General features: G+C 34.0%; 2 protein-coding genes across 8 annotated transcripts; both read left to right on the top strand.

Annotated features, from left to right (window-relative positions):
* Positions 1 to 1056: 1056 nt before the first annotated feature.
* LOC146883234 (uncharacterized) lies at positions 1057 to 8020 on the top strand. 5 transcript variants are annotated; one of them, XR_014985445.1, is made up of 12 exons: positions 1057 to 4858; positions 4966 to 5242; positions 5329 to 5535; positions 5622 to 5870; positions 5951 to 6263; positions 6352 to 6622; positions 6728 to 6748; positions 6824 to 6951; positions 7029 to 7190; positions 7265 to 7369; positions 7445 to 7520; positions 7801 to 8020. XR_014985445.1 is itself a non-coding variant. In XM_085668284.1 (12 exons), the coding sequence occupies exons 6-11, from the start codon at positions 6608 to 6610 to the stop codon at positions 7506 to 7508; spliced, it is 495 nt and encodes a 164-aa protein (XP_085524410.1). In that variant the 5' UTR covers positions 1078 to 4858; positions 4966 to 5242; positions 5329 to 5535; positions 5622 to 5870; positions 5951 to 6263; positions 6352 to 6607; the 3' UTR covers positions 7509 to 7520; positions 7801 to 8020. The 5 variants fall into 5 exon arrangements, 2 of the variants coding, with proteins under 2 accessions (XP_085524410.1, XP_085524409.1); XM_085668284.1 differs by having other exon boundaries at positions 1078 to 4858; XR_014985444.1 differs by having other exon boundaries at positions 6728 to 6951.
* Positions 8021 to 11112: 3092 nt separating this feature from the next.
* On the top strand, positions 11113 to 21277 carry LOC114167130 (WW domain-containing protein). 3 transcript variants are annotated; one of them, XM_085668273.1, is made up of 14 exons: positions 11113 to 11654; positions 11867 to 11901; positions 12004 to 12082; positions 12185 to 12263; positions 13970 to 14101; positions 15217 to 15297; positions 15377 to 15522; positions 15824 to 15874; positions 16370 to 16529; positions 17488 to 17668; positions 19137 to 19244; positions 19908 to 20030; positions 20115 to 20166; positions 20628 to 21277. In XM_085668273.1, exons 1-14 carry the CDS (start codon positions 11376 to 11378, stop codon positions 20778 to 20780), a joined length of 1659 nt encoding a protein of 552 aa, XP_085524399.1. In that variant the 5' UTR covers positions 11113 to 11375; the 3' UTR covers positions 20781 to 21277. The 3 variants fall into 3 exon arrangements, with proteins under 3 accessions (XP_085524399.1, XP_027907895.2, XP_027907896.2); XM_028052094.2 differs by lacking the exon at positions 13970 to 14101 and having other exon boundaries at positions 11116 to 11654; XM_028052095.2 differs by lacking the exon at positions 13970 to 14101 and having other exon boundaries at positions 11117 to 11654; positions 15380 to 15522.
* The last annotated feature ends 51 nt before the right edge of the window (positions 21278 to 21328 follow it).

Below are 21328 nucleotides of genomic sequence, written 5' to 3'. Positions count from 1 at the left end.
TCAATAAAAATTGTATTTAGTAAATAATATAATTATCTAATTAAAATATAGTATTAAATTATCTAATTAAAATATAGTACTAACAAAAATTATAACGAGGTCTACTTTGTTATATAATAGTGTTTCCAATTGTAATAAATGGATCTTTCTTTCGTACTTATAGTTTTAATCTAAGTTTTTTATCTTTTTAATAAAATAAAAATATCTATAATATATTGAGCATATTATTTTAAGAGATGTAATTCTTAAAAATATAAAATAATGTTGGGACAGGGCATTTGCAGCTAAATCTTTCATTTTCAAATTTCAGATATAAGTTTTAAGACGAGATATTATGGTAAAATTCAAGATGAAATCACTAGTGCAGAATTCCCTTTTTACCTCGTCTTATATGTCTCGGTTGGCCAAGAATCGAAGCATATGATGGCGCGGTGGCATTTTTGCAATTAGAGCCAAGTTTTAGGTCTCGGTTCTCCTAATACCCGAAACCAAAGAGGGCTATAGGCCTCAGTTCGCTCAAAACTGGTGCCAAAGAGTGGTATAGGCCTTGGTCCAGCAAGACCCGAAGCCAAAAAGTGGCTACATTTTTGAAAAAGCCAACAAGCCGTTAGCTGTTTGGCCTCGGTCCAACAAGACCCAGTGCCAAAAGGGGGTCTATGGCTTCGGTTTCCTTAACAACCGAAGCCATAGGGTTTATTTAGGGTTCCAATTTCGCGAACCCTTCTTCTTCCTCGCGCCTCTACAACTCTTTCCCCACTCTCTCTCTTTGCTGCACCCACTGCCACCACACCCTCCAGCCATTGCAACCACCATGCGAACGAGCCCCTTGTGCTGCACCTCCATTTCGTGTCTCTCTCTCTCGCTCTCTCTCTCTCTCTCTCTCTCTCTCTCTCGCTCTCTCGCTCTCGCTCTCTCTCTCTCTCTCGTCCCTCTCCCGTCTCTCCCTTCCTCAACTTCCTCCTTCGGCCACTGTCGCGGCATCGCCTCCGCTGGTGCACTTCCTTCTCAGTTTTTTCCGGCAATTGTAGTACCGCCATTCCTCCAAGGTAAGTTTCTAACTCGTTTTTGTTTCATTTTCCATTTTGTATATATTATTTTTGAATTTCGATTATTGCAAGTATTGATTTTCATTGGAATTGAAATTGTTTGGATTGTTTGTATATACTATGGGTTAGCCTTAGTTTCCCGTTTGAGATTCAATACGAAAATTATGTATTATCCCCAAATTTTCATTTTGACGAAACTACTTATTTTTTAATTAGATAAAAGGGGATACAATACTAATAATTTAAATGTATTGAATCTTGAATTGTCTAATTGGACAGTTTAAGAAGATAAATCATTTTTTAGTAGTTTATTAGTGCATATATATTTTAAAATACATATCTTAAAATTCATGAATATTTGTCAATTGTGGTTTGTATTGATCTTCAGGTGCATATTTGATTGTGGTTTATAATCACTTTCATTTCGTGTATCCTAAAGGCCAATGCGAAATGCTGGCAAAATTTCATGAAATTTAATATATGTATTTTAAAAGTAATATGTATCAATAAAATAAAGAAAGTGAATCTTCTTAAATGAGATAGGGTCACACCTTGATTACGACGTGAGCATTGATTCAAAGATTACTGAAATTGTTCACGCGATTTCAGTATGGATCGAGATTGGATTAATTTACCATGTATCAACGCTGAGTATGAGAATGGAGTAGACGAATTTATAAAATTTGCGCAACGTTATGAGGGGAGAAGTGATGATGAGGTGAAGTTCAGATGTCCTTGTGTCAACTGTTTGAATGGAAGAAAATTGAATGCTACTCAAGTTAGGGAACATCTTATTTGTGATGGTTTCCTTAGAAGTTATACAATATGGACATGGCATGACGAATTAATACACATTCCAACTGTTTCTCGAACTGAATATCTTGCCAATTCCTCCATGAAAGAGCGACGGGAAGAGCGATGTGAAGAGCGAGTAGAAGAAGACAATATGGAGGACATGATATGGGATGTTGGCGTAGAAGCTTTTGCACAAACGCATGTCTATGAGACGATGTTTGCTGATGTGGAAACTCCGTTGTATGTTGGTTCAACTAAGTTCACGCGATTATCAGCGGTTTTAAGACTTATGAATTTGAAAGCGACCAATGGTTGAACAGATAAAAGCTTCACAGAATTGCTCGTGCTCTTGAATGAAATGCTTCCCGAAGGAAATACTCTACCCACTCGAAACTATGACGCCAAGAAAATTCTTTGTCCGATGGGTATGGAGTATAAAAGGATACACGCATGTCCTAATGATTGCATATTATACAGAAAAGAATTTGAAGATTTGAAAAAATGTCCAAAGTGTGGGTCATCACGGTACAAGCAGAAAAGAAACAGTAAAGATAATGGTCAATTAAAGAAGGAAGGATCTGCTTTGAAAGTAGTCTGGTACCTTCCAATCGTGCCCAGACTTAAGCATTTGTTTGCAAATCCTAAAGACGCTAAAAACCTTAGATGGCATGCAACTGAGAGAAGATGTGACAGACTCCTTCGTCATCCAGCTGATTCAATGCAATGGAAAAATATTGATCAGGAATTTCCCAAGTTCGGTGAAGAATGTAGAAATATTCGTTTTGGCTTAGCTACCGATGGAATGAATCCATTTGGTAATTTAAGTACAAACCACAGTTGTTGGCTTGTTATATTATTCATTTACAACTTATCTCATGGACTCTGCATGAAGAGAAAATACATGATGTTGTCTGTGATGATATCTGGTCCAAAGTAGCCTGGAAATGACATAGATGTATATCTCAATCCTCTAGTTGAAGACTTTGCGTTGTTATGGGTTGATGGTGTTGAAGTATTTGATGTTGTTGCTTCTGAAACTTTCATGATGCATGCAATGTTATTTTGCACCATTAATGACTTTCCAGCTTATGGTAATTTGTCAGGGTACAATGTCAAAGGTCATAAAGCATGTCCTATATGTGAAGAAAACATTGCATCTCATCAATTGAAAAACGGAAGGAAAACCGTGTATCTGCGCCATCGAAGGTTTTTACAAGCTAATCATCCTTATCGAAGGTTAAAGAAAGCATTCAATGGACATCAAGAGAATGACAAAGCACCAACTCCACTAACTGGCATTCAAATTCATAAAAAAGTTAATAAAGTACATCATGTATTTGGTAAAACGTCCAAGAAGTCATCTGCATCGAGCCCTTGGAAGAAAAAATCAATATTCTTTGACCTTCCATATTGGTCGAAGTTAGAAGTTAGACATTGCATACATGTCATGCATGTAGAGAAGAATGTGTGTGATAGCTTGATTGGTACACTACTCAACATTCAGGGAAAGACAAAAGATGGAGTAAATGCTCGTTTGGATTTGGTTGAAATGAAGATCCGAGAAGACTTGGCACCAAGGGAGGTTGGTAGGCGCACTTATTTGCCCCCTGCATGTTACACTATGTTCAGACAAGAGAAGATAAGTTTTTGCTTATGTTTAAAGAGTGTCAAGGTACCTCAAGGATACTCTTCAAATATTCAGAGTTTAGTGTCCATGCAAGACTTGAAGCTTGTTGGCCTAAAGTCTCACGATTGTCACATCTTAATGCAACAATTGTTACCTGTAGCTATTCGTGGAATTTTACCCAAAAATGTTAGACAAGCTATAACGCGTTTGTGTGCATTCTTCTCTTCAATTTGTAGCAAAGTCATTGATCCTTTAAAGTTAGATGAACTTCAAGCCGAAATTGTTATCATCTTGTGTCAGCTAGAGATGTTTTTCCCTCCATCATTTTTTGACATCATGGTACATTTACTTGTTCATGTGGTGAGAGAAATCAAGTTTTGTGGACCAATATACTTAAGAAGGATGTATCCCATTGAACGTTACATGAAGATTTTGAAAGGGTATGTGAAAAATCAATATCATCTAGAAGCCTCAATGATCGAAAGATATATTGCTGAAGAAAGTGTCGAGTTTTGTTCAGATTACATGGCAAAAGCAAAACCTATAGGAGTTTCTCACAGATCATGGTTGAACAGGTGTTCTATAAGTAACAACATTCAAGGTGTGAGTGTGGTTACCAAAGATCGCGAAGAGTTGATGCAAGCACACCTATACATATTGAACAACACAAATGAGCTAATGCCTTACTTATCTGCACACAAAGTCATTGTGAAAGAGAACAATCTAAGACAATCAGAGAAATGACATTTGATGGAGCATAATAGAACATTCATGCCTTGGTTTAAATCTGAGGTTTTGAAAGATTCGCAATGCTCTGAGACTTTGATGTGGTTAGCAAATGGGTTGAAATTTGATGTCATCTGTTGTACAAGTTATGAAATCAATAATTGCACATTCTATACAAAGTCTCTTGATGATAAAAGCACAGTACAAAATAGTGGAGCCAGTCTTGAAGTTGAGTCGCTACAATTTTCTACATCTAAAGATCAAAATCCTGTAGTAGGATCAATGACATACTATGGTGTAATACTATTCCACTGTTCAAATGTAAGTGGATTGACAATAAGAGTGGTGTCAAAATAGATGAATCAGGAATGACTCTAGTGGATTTTCGAAAGGTGGGTTATCGAGACGAGCCATTTATCATGGCACAACAAGCATCTCAGGTTTTCTATGTTAAAGATCCTGCAACTGAACATTGGTTTGTCGCTCTTCATGGAAAAAAACAGATTGATCCTAATGAAGAGAATATGAGTGATCTTAATATTGTTGTCGCCCACCCATTTAGAAGAACGACAACCGTTGATGAAATCCATCTAGTTGATGATGTACATGCAATTCGAGAAGATCATGATGAAGAAATATACATATGACCAATCAATAACTTTATGTACGAATTTCATGTTCTTGTTAAAATTTAGGTGTTTTGTTAAATAATGTTTTATATATTATTTTATATGTTGCTTATTAATGTTTTTTTATGTTTTCATTTTACAGATACATGGTTGAACATTATACTTCATCAAAGGATGAAGCACCTGCTAAGAGACCCACCAGAGGAGCCACTAGGTTGAGAGAGCTCTTAATTAGAAGAGCTAAAGGTCAGAAAAGACATGTTGATATTAACGTCGACACTGGTGAGCCTAGTGGTCGTTCTGGGGACGTCTTCAAAAGTTATTTAGGAATGTTGGCACGAGAGAGAATATCAATCCTTACGCCATCTTTTGATCATGTCATTGAAGTTGATCGGGAAATGATATGGCAAGATATATTGGTAACTAATATTAATGTTATTAACGTTATACTTTGATTTTGTTGATAATATGATAAATATTGTTGATGACATTTTTTATATTGCAGCTAACATTTGATATTCCAAATGTGGCGACGCTTAAACAAAAATGTTTATCATCGGTGGCTGAGAAATTTTGTGGTTTTAAGACCAAGTTGACGTCTAGGTATGTCTTTGGACATAAAAAGAATGAAAATCCATTGTTGAAATACACTTGGATTGATGAAGACACATGACGTCAATTTCTTGAGCTTCGGACATCTGAGGGGTGGCAGGTATGTTTATTTGAAATCATCAATAGCACAATTGATAATTATGCAAAATTTTAACTAATTCATAAAGTGAGTTTTATATGTTACAGGTAAAGAGAAAAAAGGCTCAAAGCATAAGTGCTCAAAATAAAAACCTGCACATATTATCCCGTGGTGGGTAAAGAAAACTTGAAGAGAAGATATTGACAGAAAAGAAAAAATCTAGGCCCCCACCTTCTGAGGGTGAAGATACTGAGCCTCCTTCACCACCATCATGTCATCAAAAGTGGAAGTTAGCCCGTTTACGCTCATCGGGCAACTACACTTCTGAATCTGCACGAGAAATCTCTGAGAAAATTGTAAGATACAATTCTTATCTAAATAGCTCGTTCATGTTTTATATTGTATTTTTTTTATAAATTTTTTTGTTACATTGTAGGATTCGTTGGTTGAGCAGACCTCCCAAGGAGGATTCATTCCAGAAGGTCGTCATGACATACTTGCTGCTGCAATTGGACGACCTGAGCACCCTGGACGAGTGCGTGGTGCTGGATCAGGAGTCGGCATACGCCAATTTTTTAGTTCCTCCTCTCGTCAGTCTTCATGCAGTCATGGTGCTGATTATGAACAAAGAATGAAGGAAATGATCACGACGCAGGTGAGAGAAGAACTTATGTGCCAATTTGAGCATTATGGCATTCGTTCGCCAGTGGATCCTCCGCCAGAACTACACCCATTTGTGCCTCCCACGGGTAAATTTGTTTTCTATAAGTTATGAATTGAATAAATGATATTTAATAAAGTAATTGAATAACATTAATAAATCGTTGAATCTAACAGGTAGAAGCGAAAAGGGGAGTTGTTTAGCTCCACCCGGGGATGACATGGATGACACTCATCCATGTCAGCTATATATTTAGGATGGTACAGAGAAGACACTAGTGGCTCGTGAAAAAGTATTTGAGGCAATCACAGTTCTTCATGGCATGGAGTTATCAGAGGATGAGGTTAAGGTCACGGTAGAGGAGGTTCTCATGCCGTTTGTTTTAGTTCCTGTGCCAACAGATGAGGTGTATACTGTGGCACAGGCATTCCAATGTTTCCTCGCCTGGTACAGACTCTTAAACCCACAAATATACTACATTTTTAAGTTTACATGTTTATTATATTCACACTTAAATTATATTCCATTTTAACTGAAATTGCATCAATATAGGTAAAACCTCAATCAAAGAAGGTTATTCTCTCTTTGGACGATCCTCTTGGTGCATTGCTCCAACTTGCAGAAATCATAATTGATAACCCAATGCAGGTTCCTTGGGATGCTAACATTTTTGGGAGAGATCTTGACATCCCACTTTACTTGCATTCCCAAGATGTCTTGGAGCTTGCACGGGGACAAGAGGAACTAAATATTACCATTATTCAGTTATGGATGATGTAAGTCTTTCAATCATTATATATAGTTATATGATATATTTATCTATTTACTTATATCAAATCAACTTTATGTTTAGGTATTTGTCTGGTGTCACTGAAACTATGAGACTGAATGATGTATATGGGTTTGTAGACCTCCAACTCACTCATGAAGGCAACAAGTTTGATGATATCCAATCATATGTGACTGGATGCTTTCAACGCAGAAAAGAAATTTATTTTGTCCCTTATATTGTTGGGTAAGTAATTTTTGTTAACTTATGAATATAATCTATCATTTTAATGCATAACAATAAATTTATTTTCTTCTCAGACATCATTGGCAATTACTTGTGGTTTCCTTAAGGGAGAACCTTGCTGTGTGGTTTTGCTCTTTGCATCGCCCTCCCCCCAACCATCTTAGACAAGTGATAGATTGGTAAGAAACCTAATCTCAATCTTATGAAAATGACATGTTATATAAAAGTATCCTAACTTATTCCCTTTATCATAGTTCAATTATTGGACATAACATGTTATCAGGGAGATCAACGGCTAAGGCAAAATGTCTTGCATGATGTTCCCTTCAGGTTTGATATTTCTATCCATATATTTATAATTGTTTGATTTGATTTTCTTCATTAATTGATTTTAATGTTGTTGATATAATGTAGTGTAATAGACAAACCGGCTCATATGAGTGTGATTACTATATAATGCAATGGATGACAACAATTGTGCGTGCTCGTATTACAACTAATTGGGAAACGATAATATATTTTTGAATTAAAACAATTACTTTGCAATATTCTAAAGTTTGGTATACTAAAGTTGTCTTTCTATATACTAACTTAATGTCTTATTTTGCAGACATTCAAAAGTCCTTTGCCAATTCCCACGAAGTCCATAAAGTTTGTTAGGATAGCATGTGCAAAATTCATAATTCAAATGTACAATAGTATTGATTAGGATATATGTATTTGGATTGTGTATATTTCAATTATCTTTTAAATGTTTTTGGATTGTGGATGTTTGAGAAAATATTCTGTTATGGTTGTGCTGCTGTGTGAAAAAAATATGCAGGTTTAAATGTGGGAATCAATATAAAACAGAAAATTTATTTTAAAAAAAGCAGTGGAATATGCCTTGGTTGCTACTAAGACCGAGGCAAAAAGATACCCCTTTTGGCCTCGGTTATCACCCGAAGCCATATACCCCCTTTTCTGCCTCGGTTGTTTAAAAATCGGTGCCATATACCCCATTTTCTGCCTCGGGTCAGATAGGACCGAAGCCATACCTTTTGACCTCGTCTCAATATGTCTTGGTTCCAGACCTGAGACAAAATGCGGAAAATAATCGGGACAGAAAACCCTTACTGCACTGGTGAATAGTTTTTATCCATTTTTTAAAATACTTATATATTTATTTAATGAACCTATAAAATTTTCTTTATAACAAAATATAAAATATGATTTTATATCTGATTAAAAAACATAGTATATCAGATAGATGGATAATAATCTAAATATAAATTGAAAATCTTACATTAAGTATATATAAATATATAAAATTTTACAAACAGTGAGTTTTATGAGATGATTAGTGATATAACTATAAGCTTTGTTTTCGGCTCGTGTAACTACAATCTCAATTCCACAAATAAATACTAGAATTTCATCTTACTCGTGCGTTCTTGTTCTATATCAATAATGATCATGTCATACATTTGTAAGACATATAAATACAGTGAGATTTCCAGAGCCATGAGAAATTTGGTAACTTATGAGGATAAAAACAAACTGACATCGTCATCAAAGACTAGACGGTTACAATCCTCATAAAAAAAGGAAAAAAGTTGCAAAATAGAGATTAATTTTGTTCATTAAAACAAGATAGTCAAAATAGAAAATATTACATGTCATCCATTATTAATGTGTTACATGTCATCCATTATTAATGTGTTCACACACCTTCTATATGCATTATGCATCGTACATCACATGCACATCTCATATGTACATCATACATTGCTTGTTTAAATTAACTTTATAATCAACAATCTCTCATCTCACTCCTCCAATACAAAAATTCATTTTTCATTTTTTTAGTCTATTGTATTCTTTTATTTTGTTTCTTAATTTTCACAAATTTTGATTTACATCATCAAAACGTATTTATCGGGCTTATCCTAATAAAATTAAGTAAAAAAGAGTAATTGTTCCCTTCCCATCAAAAGGAAAAGATTATACTTTGCACAATTATCCGTGTGCAATATTTCTATAGTCATGTTCGCAACATTAGCATGATATGAGAAAGGTGGATAAGGGAGGAAGATAGGAGGAAGATAGCTCTGCACCTACATTGTTTTGTTTTCATTTATGTTTCAGTTCTTCTAGAAAACTTCTCTTCATGTTTAGGGAAAGGAAAGATAATGGAATGAAAAATCCATTGGACTGTGTTTATTTTATTTTTGTGTAAAACATAACTCTTGAATGTCCTGCTATTTGTTTTATCCGCAATTCCTGTTCTGCATAATTCCGAGTTAAATATTATTAGAATAGGTTAACTTATTTTCTATGGAAAGCTAACATGTTGTTTGTATTGGTTTAGTGTTTTCATCATTCTGTTTGTATCCTTAATGCAATGACTCTTGAAATGAACTCAAACTTTTATCACAGTAATGCACTGAAATTTTAAAAATAAATCAAATATCTTTAATATATGAATTTAAATTTACGAAAATATAATTAAAATTCAATATAGGTATTTTACTTTTGTAAAATTGAATAATAATACTTTATTACTTCTTAATGAAATGCATTTTGTTATATAATTGTATCAAACAATATGTAATAACTAAGTCGATCAAAATAAAGAATTAAAATTTAAATGAAGTAAAAAATAACAATTTTATAATTTTTTGGAACATTTAATTAAATATTCTATTTTGGTAAAAACAGAATAAATTTTACATCAAAAAATAGTATATATATATATATATATATATATATATATATATATATATATATATATATATATATATATATATATATATATATCCGACAAGTGTTGTTTTCAATAGTTGTTATTTTTTATTTATAAATAAATGTAATAATTGGACGACTTTAATTATTATCTTTTTAATTATTTTTTAGTATAAAAAGAAAAATTAACTTAAATTATAGTTGAATGAACTATACACATATATTTTGAAATTATTATTGGTATTTATAATTTAAAATACTATTTTTTAACTTAAATATGATTTCACTATTAATTAGAACTAGTTGAAATAATAGAAATACGTTTTTTTATCAAAGATTTTGAAAGAACAACAAAATAATATGGGTTGATACGTACACGAAATAATTTATATATAACAAAAATTTGTTCTTTTTTGTTTTCATTCTAGAAATAACCATGGTTTTCATCATGAGAGTGTATATTAGATGTTAAATATAAAGTCCAATCTTAGAAAGTGAGTAATCTATCATTGCAAAACATAAATATAGGGAGAGTTTGAGATTTGATCAAGATATCAAGAACTAGACGTGATATTTATTAATAGATTAAAATGTTATTATACTTTATTAAAAAAACATCTAACAAGTAAAACATAATTTATTAAAAAAAAAACTTGTAATATTTTCTTTTATATTGTGTCTATCAAGTTAAAACTACATTACATCATATTTTATCTAATGCTATTTTTTCAAAAAGCCTTGAAAATTTCTTAATACATACTTTAATCATATTTTTTTATGTATTTTTGTCAACGTCATTTGCTAAATCATAGTTTAACCACGTTTTATGCATCAAGTAAGCAAAATTTTTTATTACAAGATACTATGCGTAGATAATGTTTCATACATATATTTGTTTAGTTTGTAACTTCATATAATAATATATTATTTTTTAAGTGGACTATTTAGACGAACTATGACTCACTTCTCATTTTTTTTTTCACTTTAAAAAGTGAAATTTAATTTGTAAATTGATAAACTTTTAAAATCAAGAGCAATGCTAATTTTTAATTAACAAATCGGCAGATTTTACAATTCAAAAGATGAACAATTTTAAATTTAAAAAATGAAACAATAAGTAAATTTTAAAATATAAATATTGTACAATGTTAACCTTTATTTAATTTTAAGGCCTTCCAAGCTCATAAATGTTTTTCTTTTATTTAATTTTTAAGGGTTCATCCACCGTATGAACTCAATAACCCTTTCTCTCTTAGTTACATTCACAATCACAAGCGAAACTCTCTGTTCTTCTTACCCTTCAATCCTTCTCTGTTTCGCATATACCCAATTCTACTTTCACTCTTTCATTTTTCGCAAACTGACTCTGTTTTTAATGAATCCTCGTTCATGCACCTTATGAAATCAATGTTGTGATTTCACCAATTTTGTGGTGTGTTAAGCAGAGCAAATTCAGAAGACATGGAAAATTCCCAAGATCAACCACTTCCTCCAGGTGTTCCTTCGTGGCCAAACTATGCCCATGCCGCTCCTTCACCTCAATACCCTTTTCCTCCCAACGCCCCCAACAACCTTCAACAAGAAATTAACCCTTCCAATTCTAATCTTATTGTGAACACTAGAGTGGATGATGCCACAGTAACAGTTTCCAATAACATCGCTTCGAACTACTATGGAGCACAGTTCAACGGGTCGCGCGACATTGATATTGCTGCTCAGGATGCAGTGCTGCGAGAACAAGTTTGTTGCTATCCCTTGTGCAAGTTTTTTTACAGTGCTGTTTTGGGTTCTTTGTGATTTTTTGAGACTGTGGAGAAATGTGGGTGCAATTTTAGTTTTATTGATCTTGTGGACTGTGTTTTAAGTTCTTGCTCTGGTGTTTTTTTTTTTTTTTTATTTGGTTAGTTGTTATTTGACTGTTCTGGTTGTTTTGGATTTGTTTTTGTTGATAGGAAATTGCGATGCAAAATGTCATAAGGAGTCAAAGGTGTGTGTTGATTTTTGTTTTCCTTTGTTCAATTATGTGGAATGCTTTCTTTGTTCAATTAGTGGGATTGTTGAGTTAGATGTTTGTGTTGTGCCATTCCAGAGAGGGAAGAACTGCTGTTGCACCTAATGAGGATAATTTGGATGTATTCTCAGAGCGGCGCGACCCCAACGCTTTGAAGGTGTGTGGCAAAAACGTGATTGGGATTAATTTTATTTCTTTGGAGAGTAGGAGAGTTAGACTGAGCTTGTCTATTTTTTGTTTTTATTTTTTAAAAAAACAGGAGCATTTGTTGAAAATGGCCACAGAGCATAGGGCCGAAATGGCTGTTAAACGTGGGAAAGCTGCACGTGTGGAAGAAGGTCTGTAGTTTACTTAACCGAGTATTCTTATTTCTGTACCATTTTGCTTCCTTTTTCTCCAGTTCAATGATTAAGGGGCATTGGTGACTTGATGTTATTGGTGGACTGATATTACTTTATACTTTTACCTTCATTTATGACTTCATTTTCTTTGTACATTGCACAATCTTCTTCTTCCATTTGGACTTCGGGACGCTCAACTCTTATGGACCTTTCTTTCTCATAATATTTCTTTTCCCATTTTGTTGGCTCTTACATTTAATCGACATCTAACATCTTTATAGAAATGCAGAATAAATCATGCGTCCATCCCCTTCATACAAACATGAGAACCCTTGGTTGTAAAGGATTTTGACAAGAGAAGTAAATAACTGTCTTATTTATGTATAATATTGTGTGTATATATATTAGAGTAGCATTCATACATCTGTAAAGGTATTCCTCAATGGATCTTTAAATAAGGGAGAGCATCAGGTAGTAGAGGATGGGCGGTAAACAAATGGGTAGCATCTGTCAACTGGAAAGAGTATAAATTAATGTTAGAATAATTACATCTATGTATTATCATTAAGTCTAAGTAGGGAATAGTGTGTTGGGAACTCTATCAGCTGTAGCTACTGTGGTCCCTAATTCTGTATCTAGGTGTGCAGTCCCTTAATCTTCCATTCTTGTATCAGTTTTTTCATTATAAATAGAAGATTATAAGACGGGCCCTTCCTCGAAAAATATAATTTCTCTCTATTTTAATCTTAAGTATTATGAAATGCTAAATACAGATCTAAAATTTTGGTTTTAATAATAAAGGACATATTGTAAGGTTGATCATACCACTATATCATGTTGGATTTATAAGGTTTTAAGAAAGGAAAACGGAAAGGCAAGAACGACAGTTAATATGAGCATCCTTGTGGAATTTGGGCTGGCCTTGTTCCTTAACGCAGTAATTCCCCCAAAGGAACAGCTAGAGCACTTTGAATGGATTAACCATAGGAAATATTCAGGCAAACTCTGGGGGTTCTTTGAATGGAATTAGATATTACTTTACAAGTTTACCCTAATGTAGGGTCTGTTAGGGACGGTAAGCAGCTTATTTAAGTGCTTACCGAATAATTGCTTATGATGTATACACTTATTTATAAGTTGTTTCAATAATTGAAGATGAGGCAGGGCTAAATTGTTTCCGTACAAGTTGTTAATTTTTTCATAAGCTATAGTAGAGAGTTTATTGAGAGAAGCTAAGATAGCTTGTAAATATATCATAGCAATTATTTTTTAGCTCTTCCAAATACTTACAGAAGCACTTATGTCATAAGATAAGCCTAAATAAACTAAGAATCAGCTCTTTGAAACACATCACTAATAGTAATAATTTCATCTATACAATGCTGTCAAACTTGAGGATCATAAGTTGACTCGTGAGTGTTATGAGTATACGAAAAGTTATATTCATAGACCTGTGCATGCATTAAAAATAATGCAGCGATAAAAATAACTCATGATAAGTCTTAAGTAGTTTGATCCAATGAATAACACAGCTAAAAATAGGTTCACAATTCATAAAATTACTCATAAAATAACTAAGGAACTCATGGATGCTTAATACAAACAAAATCCAAGGACACCATTCATATTAAAAGCAGCATAAGCATCCTTCTCCACTTCTTCGTTTTCATTAATGTCATCTCTTCCATGACCATCATTATCAGCAATTGGAGGAACCTCCAAATTATCCATTGCTGCAGCAACACCAGCACTAACATCTTCTCCAACGTTAACTTATATGCTTTCATCCGAAGCATCCAAAGTTGAGAACTCTTCACTTGTTGCTACATTAAATGGTATAGCATTGTTGTAGAAAAAGAAAGCAATTCTTGATATGCATCCTCCCTCTCACTTTTTTTTGAAAATGACATTTATAGTAGTTTGGCTGCCTACTCCGCTTTTCTTGAAAATCCTTGATGAGTCATAACTCTCTTCTTGCCTTAGTCCTTTTCTAGTATCTTCTGAATTACTGACACTACTCCCCTTTCAAATTCTTTGAATTTTGTTTTTTTAATCAAATTTTGCACACCTGATAAACAGCATCCAAAATTAATTTTTTAACATCTTTAGGAACTGCTTTACATGTCCAATATCATTTGAAAATCCTGCTAGATGATGCTTCAATCAATAGATTCCTTCTGTTAATACTTTTTCACAATATTTACTTCACAGTTCTTGCTTTCCCACCAATTAAAACACACTGACTCCAAGCAGGATCAGTCCTTGCTCCTATGCCACTTCCTCTTCTAGCAGTGTGACCAACCACCCCTAGCTGATGCCGTTCTTTTTTTCTTCAAATTCTAAACAGAACAGAGAACACTCTCCCACAAGAACAAAATAAGTAAAGACACAATAGAACATAGCAAGTGTTGACGACTGTGAAGGCATCCTTGGCAACAATATTCTATGATGCTGACAAAGGAGAAGCTACTGTCGTCAGTAGTGACATTAGTGTTTTGATGGCTGTCAATGATGACAGTTATGGTTGTTTGACTGCAGTGTCAGCGTCAACATTAGGGGTGCGCACGGCATCATGAGTAATCTCCTCCGTTTCTGATTTGCAAATGGGTGGGAGGAACCCTATCAGAACAAAAGGGCCATATGAGTTGGGCTTTTCTTTTAGGGTGGGGTTGAGTCTTGTCTTTTAGCCAACAAATGGGCTGTTGAACCCTAGTTGCAAAAAGTGGAAAGGATTGATGTGGTGCATAATTCTGGGATTTGACAAACGCGATCCTGCAGTGATCTGCGCCTCTCCAGATCTTCCATCTGTGTCAGCTTTTAGGTCCCCTGTACTTGTGGGATCAGATGAGTATGCGAGTTTACTCGCGATTTTTACAATATTGCGTGTGATTGTTTTTTTAGTGGTAATAGCTTGTCTGATTACTTTGGTATCATATGCATTTTGTATCAGGTAACACAGAAATAGGCAATGGATATGGTGTGCCTGGTGGAGGTGCCTATTATGATGGTCCAAAACTTAATACTACTGCAGGTAAATATGATTACAAAGATTTTGTACTCATGCTGTAGACTCTTGTACCTTAAGTTTTGTGGCTTCTGGAACTGTGAAGTAGGTAACAATGCCATCAGTCAGTCTGATCCTATACTTGATAGATGCCCAGAACAAAAACCTGCAGCTAAAGAATTGCCTGAGTACCTCAAGCAGAGGTTGAGAGCTAGGGGTATTCTTGGAGACAATTCATGTACGGAAGATATTGTAAGTATATTATCTTAGATTATATTTGCTATCATACTCACTTTCCCCTCCTTCCCCTGTTTATGTTTTCTTTTCTGTTATTTTCCTACTTGGAAGTGCGAATGACAATCAATTTCTGAGGTCTCGTTCCACAACTTTGTGCGACAAAATTTCATTTGTGGTTTGAAATACAAGATATTCTAGCATTTTAAACTATTGTGCTGCGACTTTAACTTCTATTTTCTCATTCTCGTAAGTGTTTTACTGTAATTACTTTCAATCTGTTCAACTACCTTACATATTACCTGTTTCTGAGTTTCAGAAAGCCACTGCAGCTGAACATACGGAAAATCAAAAGTTGCCACCAGGATGGGTATGTTTCACTATCACATGTTATACAGTTTGCCTTAGAATTTCGGTGGGATATTTCTGGGCATATGCCTTTAGCTATTTAAACCTCTTAATCAGTCCTGGACCGTCTTAAATCAAATTGTATTTTCTACAGAAAAAAAGATAGAATTAAGATTTTGGTGTCACAGCTGCTAAATATTTAATCATCACCACAATCCTGGGTATATCTTTTTGCAAAACCAAAAGGGAAGGTAAATAAAATCTCGTTGACTGAAAGTTTTGGCATGTGAATTATGGAAGAATGAAACCTTAGGCTTGACAAACAAGAAATTAGATGCTGGGCTTTACTCTGTACCCAGTTAATGAAATAATTTTTTTCCAAAGTAGAAGTTCATGAGTAGGCTTGAAGGTACATAATGATATCTTATTGCGCATTATAAGTTTGGACATTGAACATATCTTAATTTTATCAATACTTTACTACTTCTAGCTTATGAATCTCTAATTTTCCATGTAGGTTGAGGCAAAAGATCCTGAAAGTGGGGCATGTTATTATTATAATGAAAGTACAGGGAAGAGTCAATGGGAAAAACCTCAAGAATCATACTTAACTGAGCAATCACCATCATCTTCACATCTTCCAGAAAATTGGGTGGAGTCATTGGATGAAACAACAGGTTCAGCTATAATTATCATGTGGTTGCATCTGGTCTCTATGAGTTTTATTGATTATATTCTAAGGAGACTCCAATGAGTTCATGATTCTTAGATGTGAAAAGTTTCTCTTATATCAAATGCCCTGCTAGTCTTATAACTGTTAATTTTCTTTTGAAATCTATCTAGCCATCACTAACTAACGATGACCTCCTCCGATAATAGAAATGAGTTTAACCCAGTATATTTACGAAACAATAACCCCCTAAAGGAACATATCTTATGTAATCAAGTATATCTAAATTATACATGTATTGTTAGGAACATTTTATTTATTCCTTGTTGAGAATAAAGAAAATAGGATTTGAGATTAATTTTCCTTGTGTAGAAAATACACATAGGGGTTGTATTTATAATAAAGAAAATATGCGCAAAGCCCAAAATACATATGAAAACTAATAACAAAAATAAGATATTAATGATATCTTAACATTCCTTTATTGTATTTTTATTATCAGAGGATATCAAATCTCCTTTACTTATTACATTAATTTCATTTTCTCTATATAAATATGCATCCGTGTTATCTCAAACACATGATTTCAGTTTAATGTCTCTCTTTCTTATAGTTTAACAATTTTAACATTTGACCATTTATTTATTTATTCTTCCCTTTTGCATGTTTTTGTTTTGTCAACTAGTAAACGTATTTGTTTCTTTATTCATTGTTGTTTGATATAAACATGACAAATTTTCATTGACCAAGTATATATGCTACCAGGTTCAATATACACTTTAGTTTCTTGGTAGAGAAATAAAACGTTTTAACACTTGCGAAGTGATTTTTATTAGAGTGGCTTGTGTTGTTGAGCCAGTTTATCCATATACTTGATTGTACTTGTACGATTAATTTTTCTTCTATTTTGCCATTGTTTTTAGAATTTTGTAATTTATTGTATCAATTATTTCTTTGTATTTCAGGTCATAAATATTATTACAATACAAAAACTCATGTATCACAATGGGAGAGGCCTAATTTAGCTCGCAAAGTTTCTGTTGGTGATGGACATGACCAATCATCTAATTTACCACGGTGCATGGGATGTGGTGGTTGGGGTGTTGGCCTTGTTCAAGCATGGGCTTACTGCAATCACTGTACAAGGTGGAGAGTTGTTACTGTTAATGATTACTGAGGTCTTTGTTTATGTTTTGTTCATCTTATTTAGGAAGAAATAATTGCTTATTTCTGGAGAATGGTTACCCTTGAGCGATTGTTTCTTTAGAAATAATCCCAACCAAACATGCTAATGTTGGAGAATTCTTATTGCTATAATTACATAAACAAGGCACAAATCTTTTAGAATGAAGAATATCTGGATTTATGTGTTTTATTAGGCATGTTTTTATTTATCACCATATCGTATCTTAATCATTACCGAACATGATGGCTCTTCTATTTATTGTATTGATTTTATTTTCTCAATATAAATACAAGCATTCATGTTGTCTTAGTAACACACGGTTTTAGTTCAGTGTTTCTATATTTCTTATACTTTAACATGGTATCTAGGGCTTCTTGAAAACCATGTTATAGTTTAACCTAGTATCTAGGGCCTCATGAAAACCATGTTGGCCTGGTGGACCCATTGTATTCGGTGAAGAGCAACATGTTTTCGTCTCTCAAGCCAAATGTACTTGCATTTGACGAGACTTGATACTTACGAAATTATATTTTATACTTTGTTGTTTAAGCACATAATCAAAACCAAAGTAAAGGGTCTGTTGAACTTTCACCTAACTAGTGATCTTGACGAGGAAATCTATGTGGAGCAACCTCCTAGTGATGTCATCTTCATAGATCCTATATGGTCTCAAGCAATTCTCAGTTTGAAATGATAGAAAGTGATGTTGATAATTCTGTCTTATTGTCATTCTTTCCAAGAATGTATCTACCTCAATTTGTATCTTGACTACATTGTTATCACAGGAGAAAATGAGGATGTATCTGCATTATTTTCAGCTTATTGATGATTATAGTCCTGTAATGACAGGGTATAATTCATTTTGACACACCACATCAAAGGGAATTGAGAGAAAAATTAAAGTTTCCTGAAAACCAAAATTAGTTAACCAGATTTGGTGGGTGACATGCTTTAGGCTTTTGTATACTAATTCCATGCAATGGGGTTACACATACCCAAGCCTTGTTTCACTGCTATAGATGAAATTGTTCAAAGGCTTAACCAATTACTGGCCTTGTCATTTTAAGGAAAACCATTATTCCCTTCTGATCTTTCCTCACAACACCATTTGTGACAGAGAGATGCTTGTCTTGCTCACTTGTAATGTGTTAGTTCATCTGGATCATACGTTGAATTGTAGTAGGAGGTCATTGGAAATATGCTTTAATTGTAAATAAATAAACCTACAAAAATACAACCAGAACAACATATCCCACTCACTGCGGTGAAAATGAAATCCACAAAATTAATGTTGATTTTTTTTCTCTTCATGTATTACGTCATCTGCTTACATTTTTTTTTTTTTTCTAAATTAGCAACAAAATTAGTAGCATAGGTTTATCTCTAATATTTCTTTTGTTTTTATTGTCAAAAAATTAACAAATGCAGGGCTCTGAATCTTCCTCAATGTCAGTACTTGTCCTTAAGTTTGAACAATCAGCAAAGCAGTGCTGCACATCCCTCTCAAATTTCAGATAATAAGTCTAACAAAGAGAGGTTAGTTGCATGAAGATCTACAGTGCTATTAAATTTTTAACTAAAGCTCATTTCTGTTCAGTTAATCTATCTAAGCCAATTTTGTTACTGTGCACCCTTGAGGCAGACCTCTATAATAATATATAATTAAATTTCATCTTTCGCTGTCCATCTTTTAGATTTTCTCTTTTCTACACTATGCTTTCATGAAAAATCTACAGTATGCTTAAATTAAAAGCTTGTATAGCAAATACACTTTCTTTTAGGTTCTCTTCCATATTGCGATAAATACTTCCTAGAGTTCAATAGTGGTAGGTGCATTCTGAAGAAATGATTGATGAAAATTAAGGGGAAGTGAACTTTTGAAAAGAAACTGATAGGAACCAGTATTAATAAATAAAAGCAATATAACTGCAGAGGTAGAGCTCTCATTACAACGGACACAAGAATGTAAATGCAGAATGATAGAAAATGAAATCTATCAAGCGTGAAGAGCCTACTCTGTCCCGTGACCTCTGCCACCATAGATATTTCCCAAAATGCTCAATAATCATACAGTCCATTTAGTTGTTTGTTGGGTCGGGAGTTGTGGGCTCGGTTGTATCATCTCATATTGAGTTATCTCACGGGTTTGTTTTTACTGGTGTCATAAAGGATTGTAATGATTAGAATTTCTTTCTCCAGGACCAGTTCGAAACCTCCATTTCACAAGGGTAGAAAAGGGGGAAAGAAACGTGCTCATGCTGAGGATGATGAGTTGGATCCCATGGACCCTAGCTCCTATTCTGATGCTCCTCGTGGTGGCTGGTATGTGTATTGTGTGTGCTACACACACATAATAGAAAAACTCGATTAAATGATTAGTAATTGTAAATGTATGATTACTTTCAGGGTCGTGGGACTGAAAGGTGTGCAGCCACGAGCAGCTGACACAACAGCAACAGTATGTACATTATTTCTTTTTAATTTTAATTTTAATTTTCAGAAATTCTTTTGTTCCTATCTTTTCCTTAGTTGCTTTCCTTATTGATAATTTTGATGTCTATTTTTTTCAATGTAATTTTAACCAAACAAACGCTTTAACCTCGTATACGTGGATGCCTTAATTCTGAGATGAATTTTGTAACTGAATGAAGTTATCCGCCAAAATGTCGTGTGTAAACAATAAAAAAGTTGTTGAAATTGTGTAATGAAAGATTACAGGTAGAGTTGGTGGATATTGAGCTGCTATTTGATGCCAAACTAGCCTCTAGAGTTGCTAGTATAAAGTGCCAGTGGGTAGCAGTGATGCTTGTTATGCAGAAACAGAGAAAAGTCGAATGTCTGCCATAATATTTTTGGTTTTGTTTTCTTGACATTCTTCAACTGAACATGATCTATAAGTATTTTCTCGATCAATTTCAGGGTCCTCTCTTTCAACAACGACCATATCCATCACCTGGAGCTGTTTTGCGGAAGAATGCTGAAATTGCTTCTCAGAAGAAGAAACCAAATTCACATTTTACTCCCATTTCCAAAAGGGGTGATGGAAGTGATGGGCTTGGTGATGCAGATTAGAACCATCTTATCAGAACAATGAGCTCATTTGTCTTATTCTTTTTGCCAAGTGGATGAAATTTATCAGATACATTTTACTCTAATATCCAGGAGTTAGATAAGGATGTCACTGCATTGGCAAAACCATCTGTGCTCTGTTGTGCAGTAATACTATGACTTACTGCAAATACTGGAAAATTTGCATCACTTCAATGTTATAACCAAATGACTGAACGGAAGCCATACTTGGAGCATTCTCACGGGTGATTATGAAAATGGCACTCGGCTTGGTAGGCATTCATGAGCAGAAACGTCATAACCATATGATTTTTCACGATTGGAAAGTTCCAGAACCTCAAGGTTGTGAGAAAGGAAATTCTGAACCTTCCACCATGGTCTGTGCTCATTCATTCTGTTCATCATATAGCCAGTCATGTCACGCTAGACATATAATTTTCTCTTTTCATTATAGATGAGATTTTATGATGGTTGATGGAGACATAATTTTTTTTCTTCAATGCGTTCTTCCCCTCCTTTCTCCTTTCTCTGCAGAGCTGTAGTAATGATGA

This window comes from Vigna unguiculata, chromosome 10, assembly GCF_037176805.1.
Source record: "Vigna unguiculata cultivar grain cowpea cultivar isolate G323 ecotype 2 chromosome 10, ASM3717680v1, whole genome shotgun sequence".
Classification (NCBI taxonomy): domain Eukaryota; kingdom Viridiplantae; phylum Streptophyta; class Magnoliopsida; order Fabales; family Fabaceae; genus Vigna; species Vigna unguiculata.
The sequence above is the reverse complement of the archived record's forward strand: the minus strand, read 5'-3'. Positions and strand labels throughout refer to the sequence as shown.

Excerpts from the sequence above, each read along its gene's own strand:
- LOC146883234 (XM_085668283.1), top strand. Across the intron at positions 6,952-7,028 it reads ATTATTCAGTTATGGATGAT|GTATTTGTCTGGTGTCACTG; the intron begins GTAAGTCTTTCA and ends CTTTATGTTTAG. Across the intron at positions 7,370-7,444 it reads CTTAGACAAGTGATAGATTG|TTCAATTATTGGACATAACA; the intron begins GTAAGAAACCTA and ends CCTTTATCATAG.
- LOC114167130 (XM_085668273.1), top strand. The coding sequence starts at position 11,376 with ATGGAAAATTCCCAAGATCAACCACTTCCTCCAGGTGTTCCTTCGTGG. Across the intron at positions 11,902-12,003 it reads AATGTCATAAGGAGTCAAAG|AGAGGGAAGAACTGCTGTTG; the intron begins GTGTGTGTTGAT and ends GTGCCATTCCAG. Across the intron at positions 14,102-15,216 it reads ACTTGTTGCTACATTAAATG|GTAACACAGAAATAGGCAAT; the intron begins GTATAGCATTGT and ends ATTTTGTATCAG.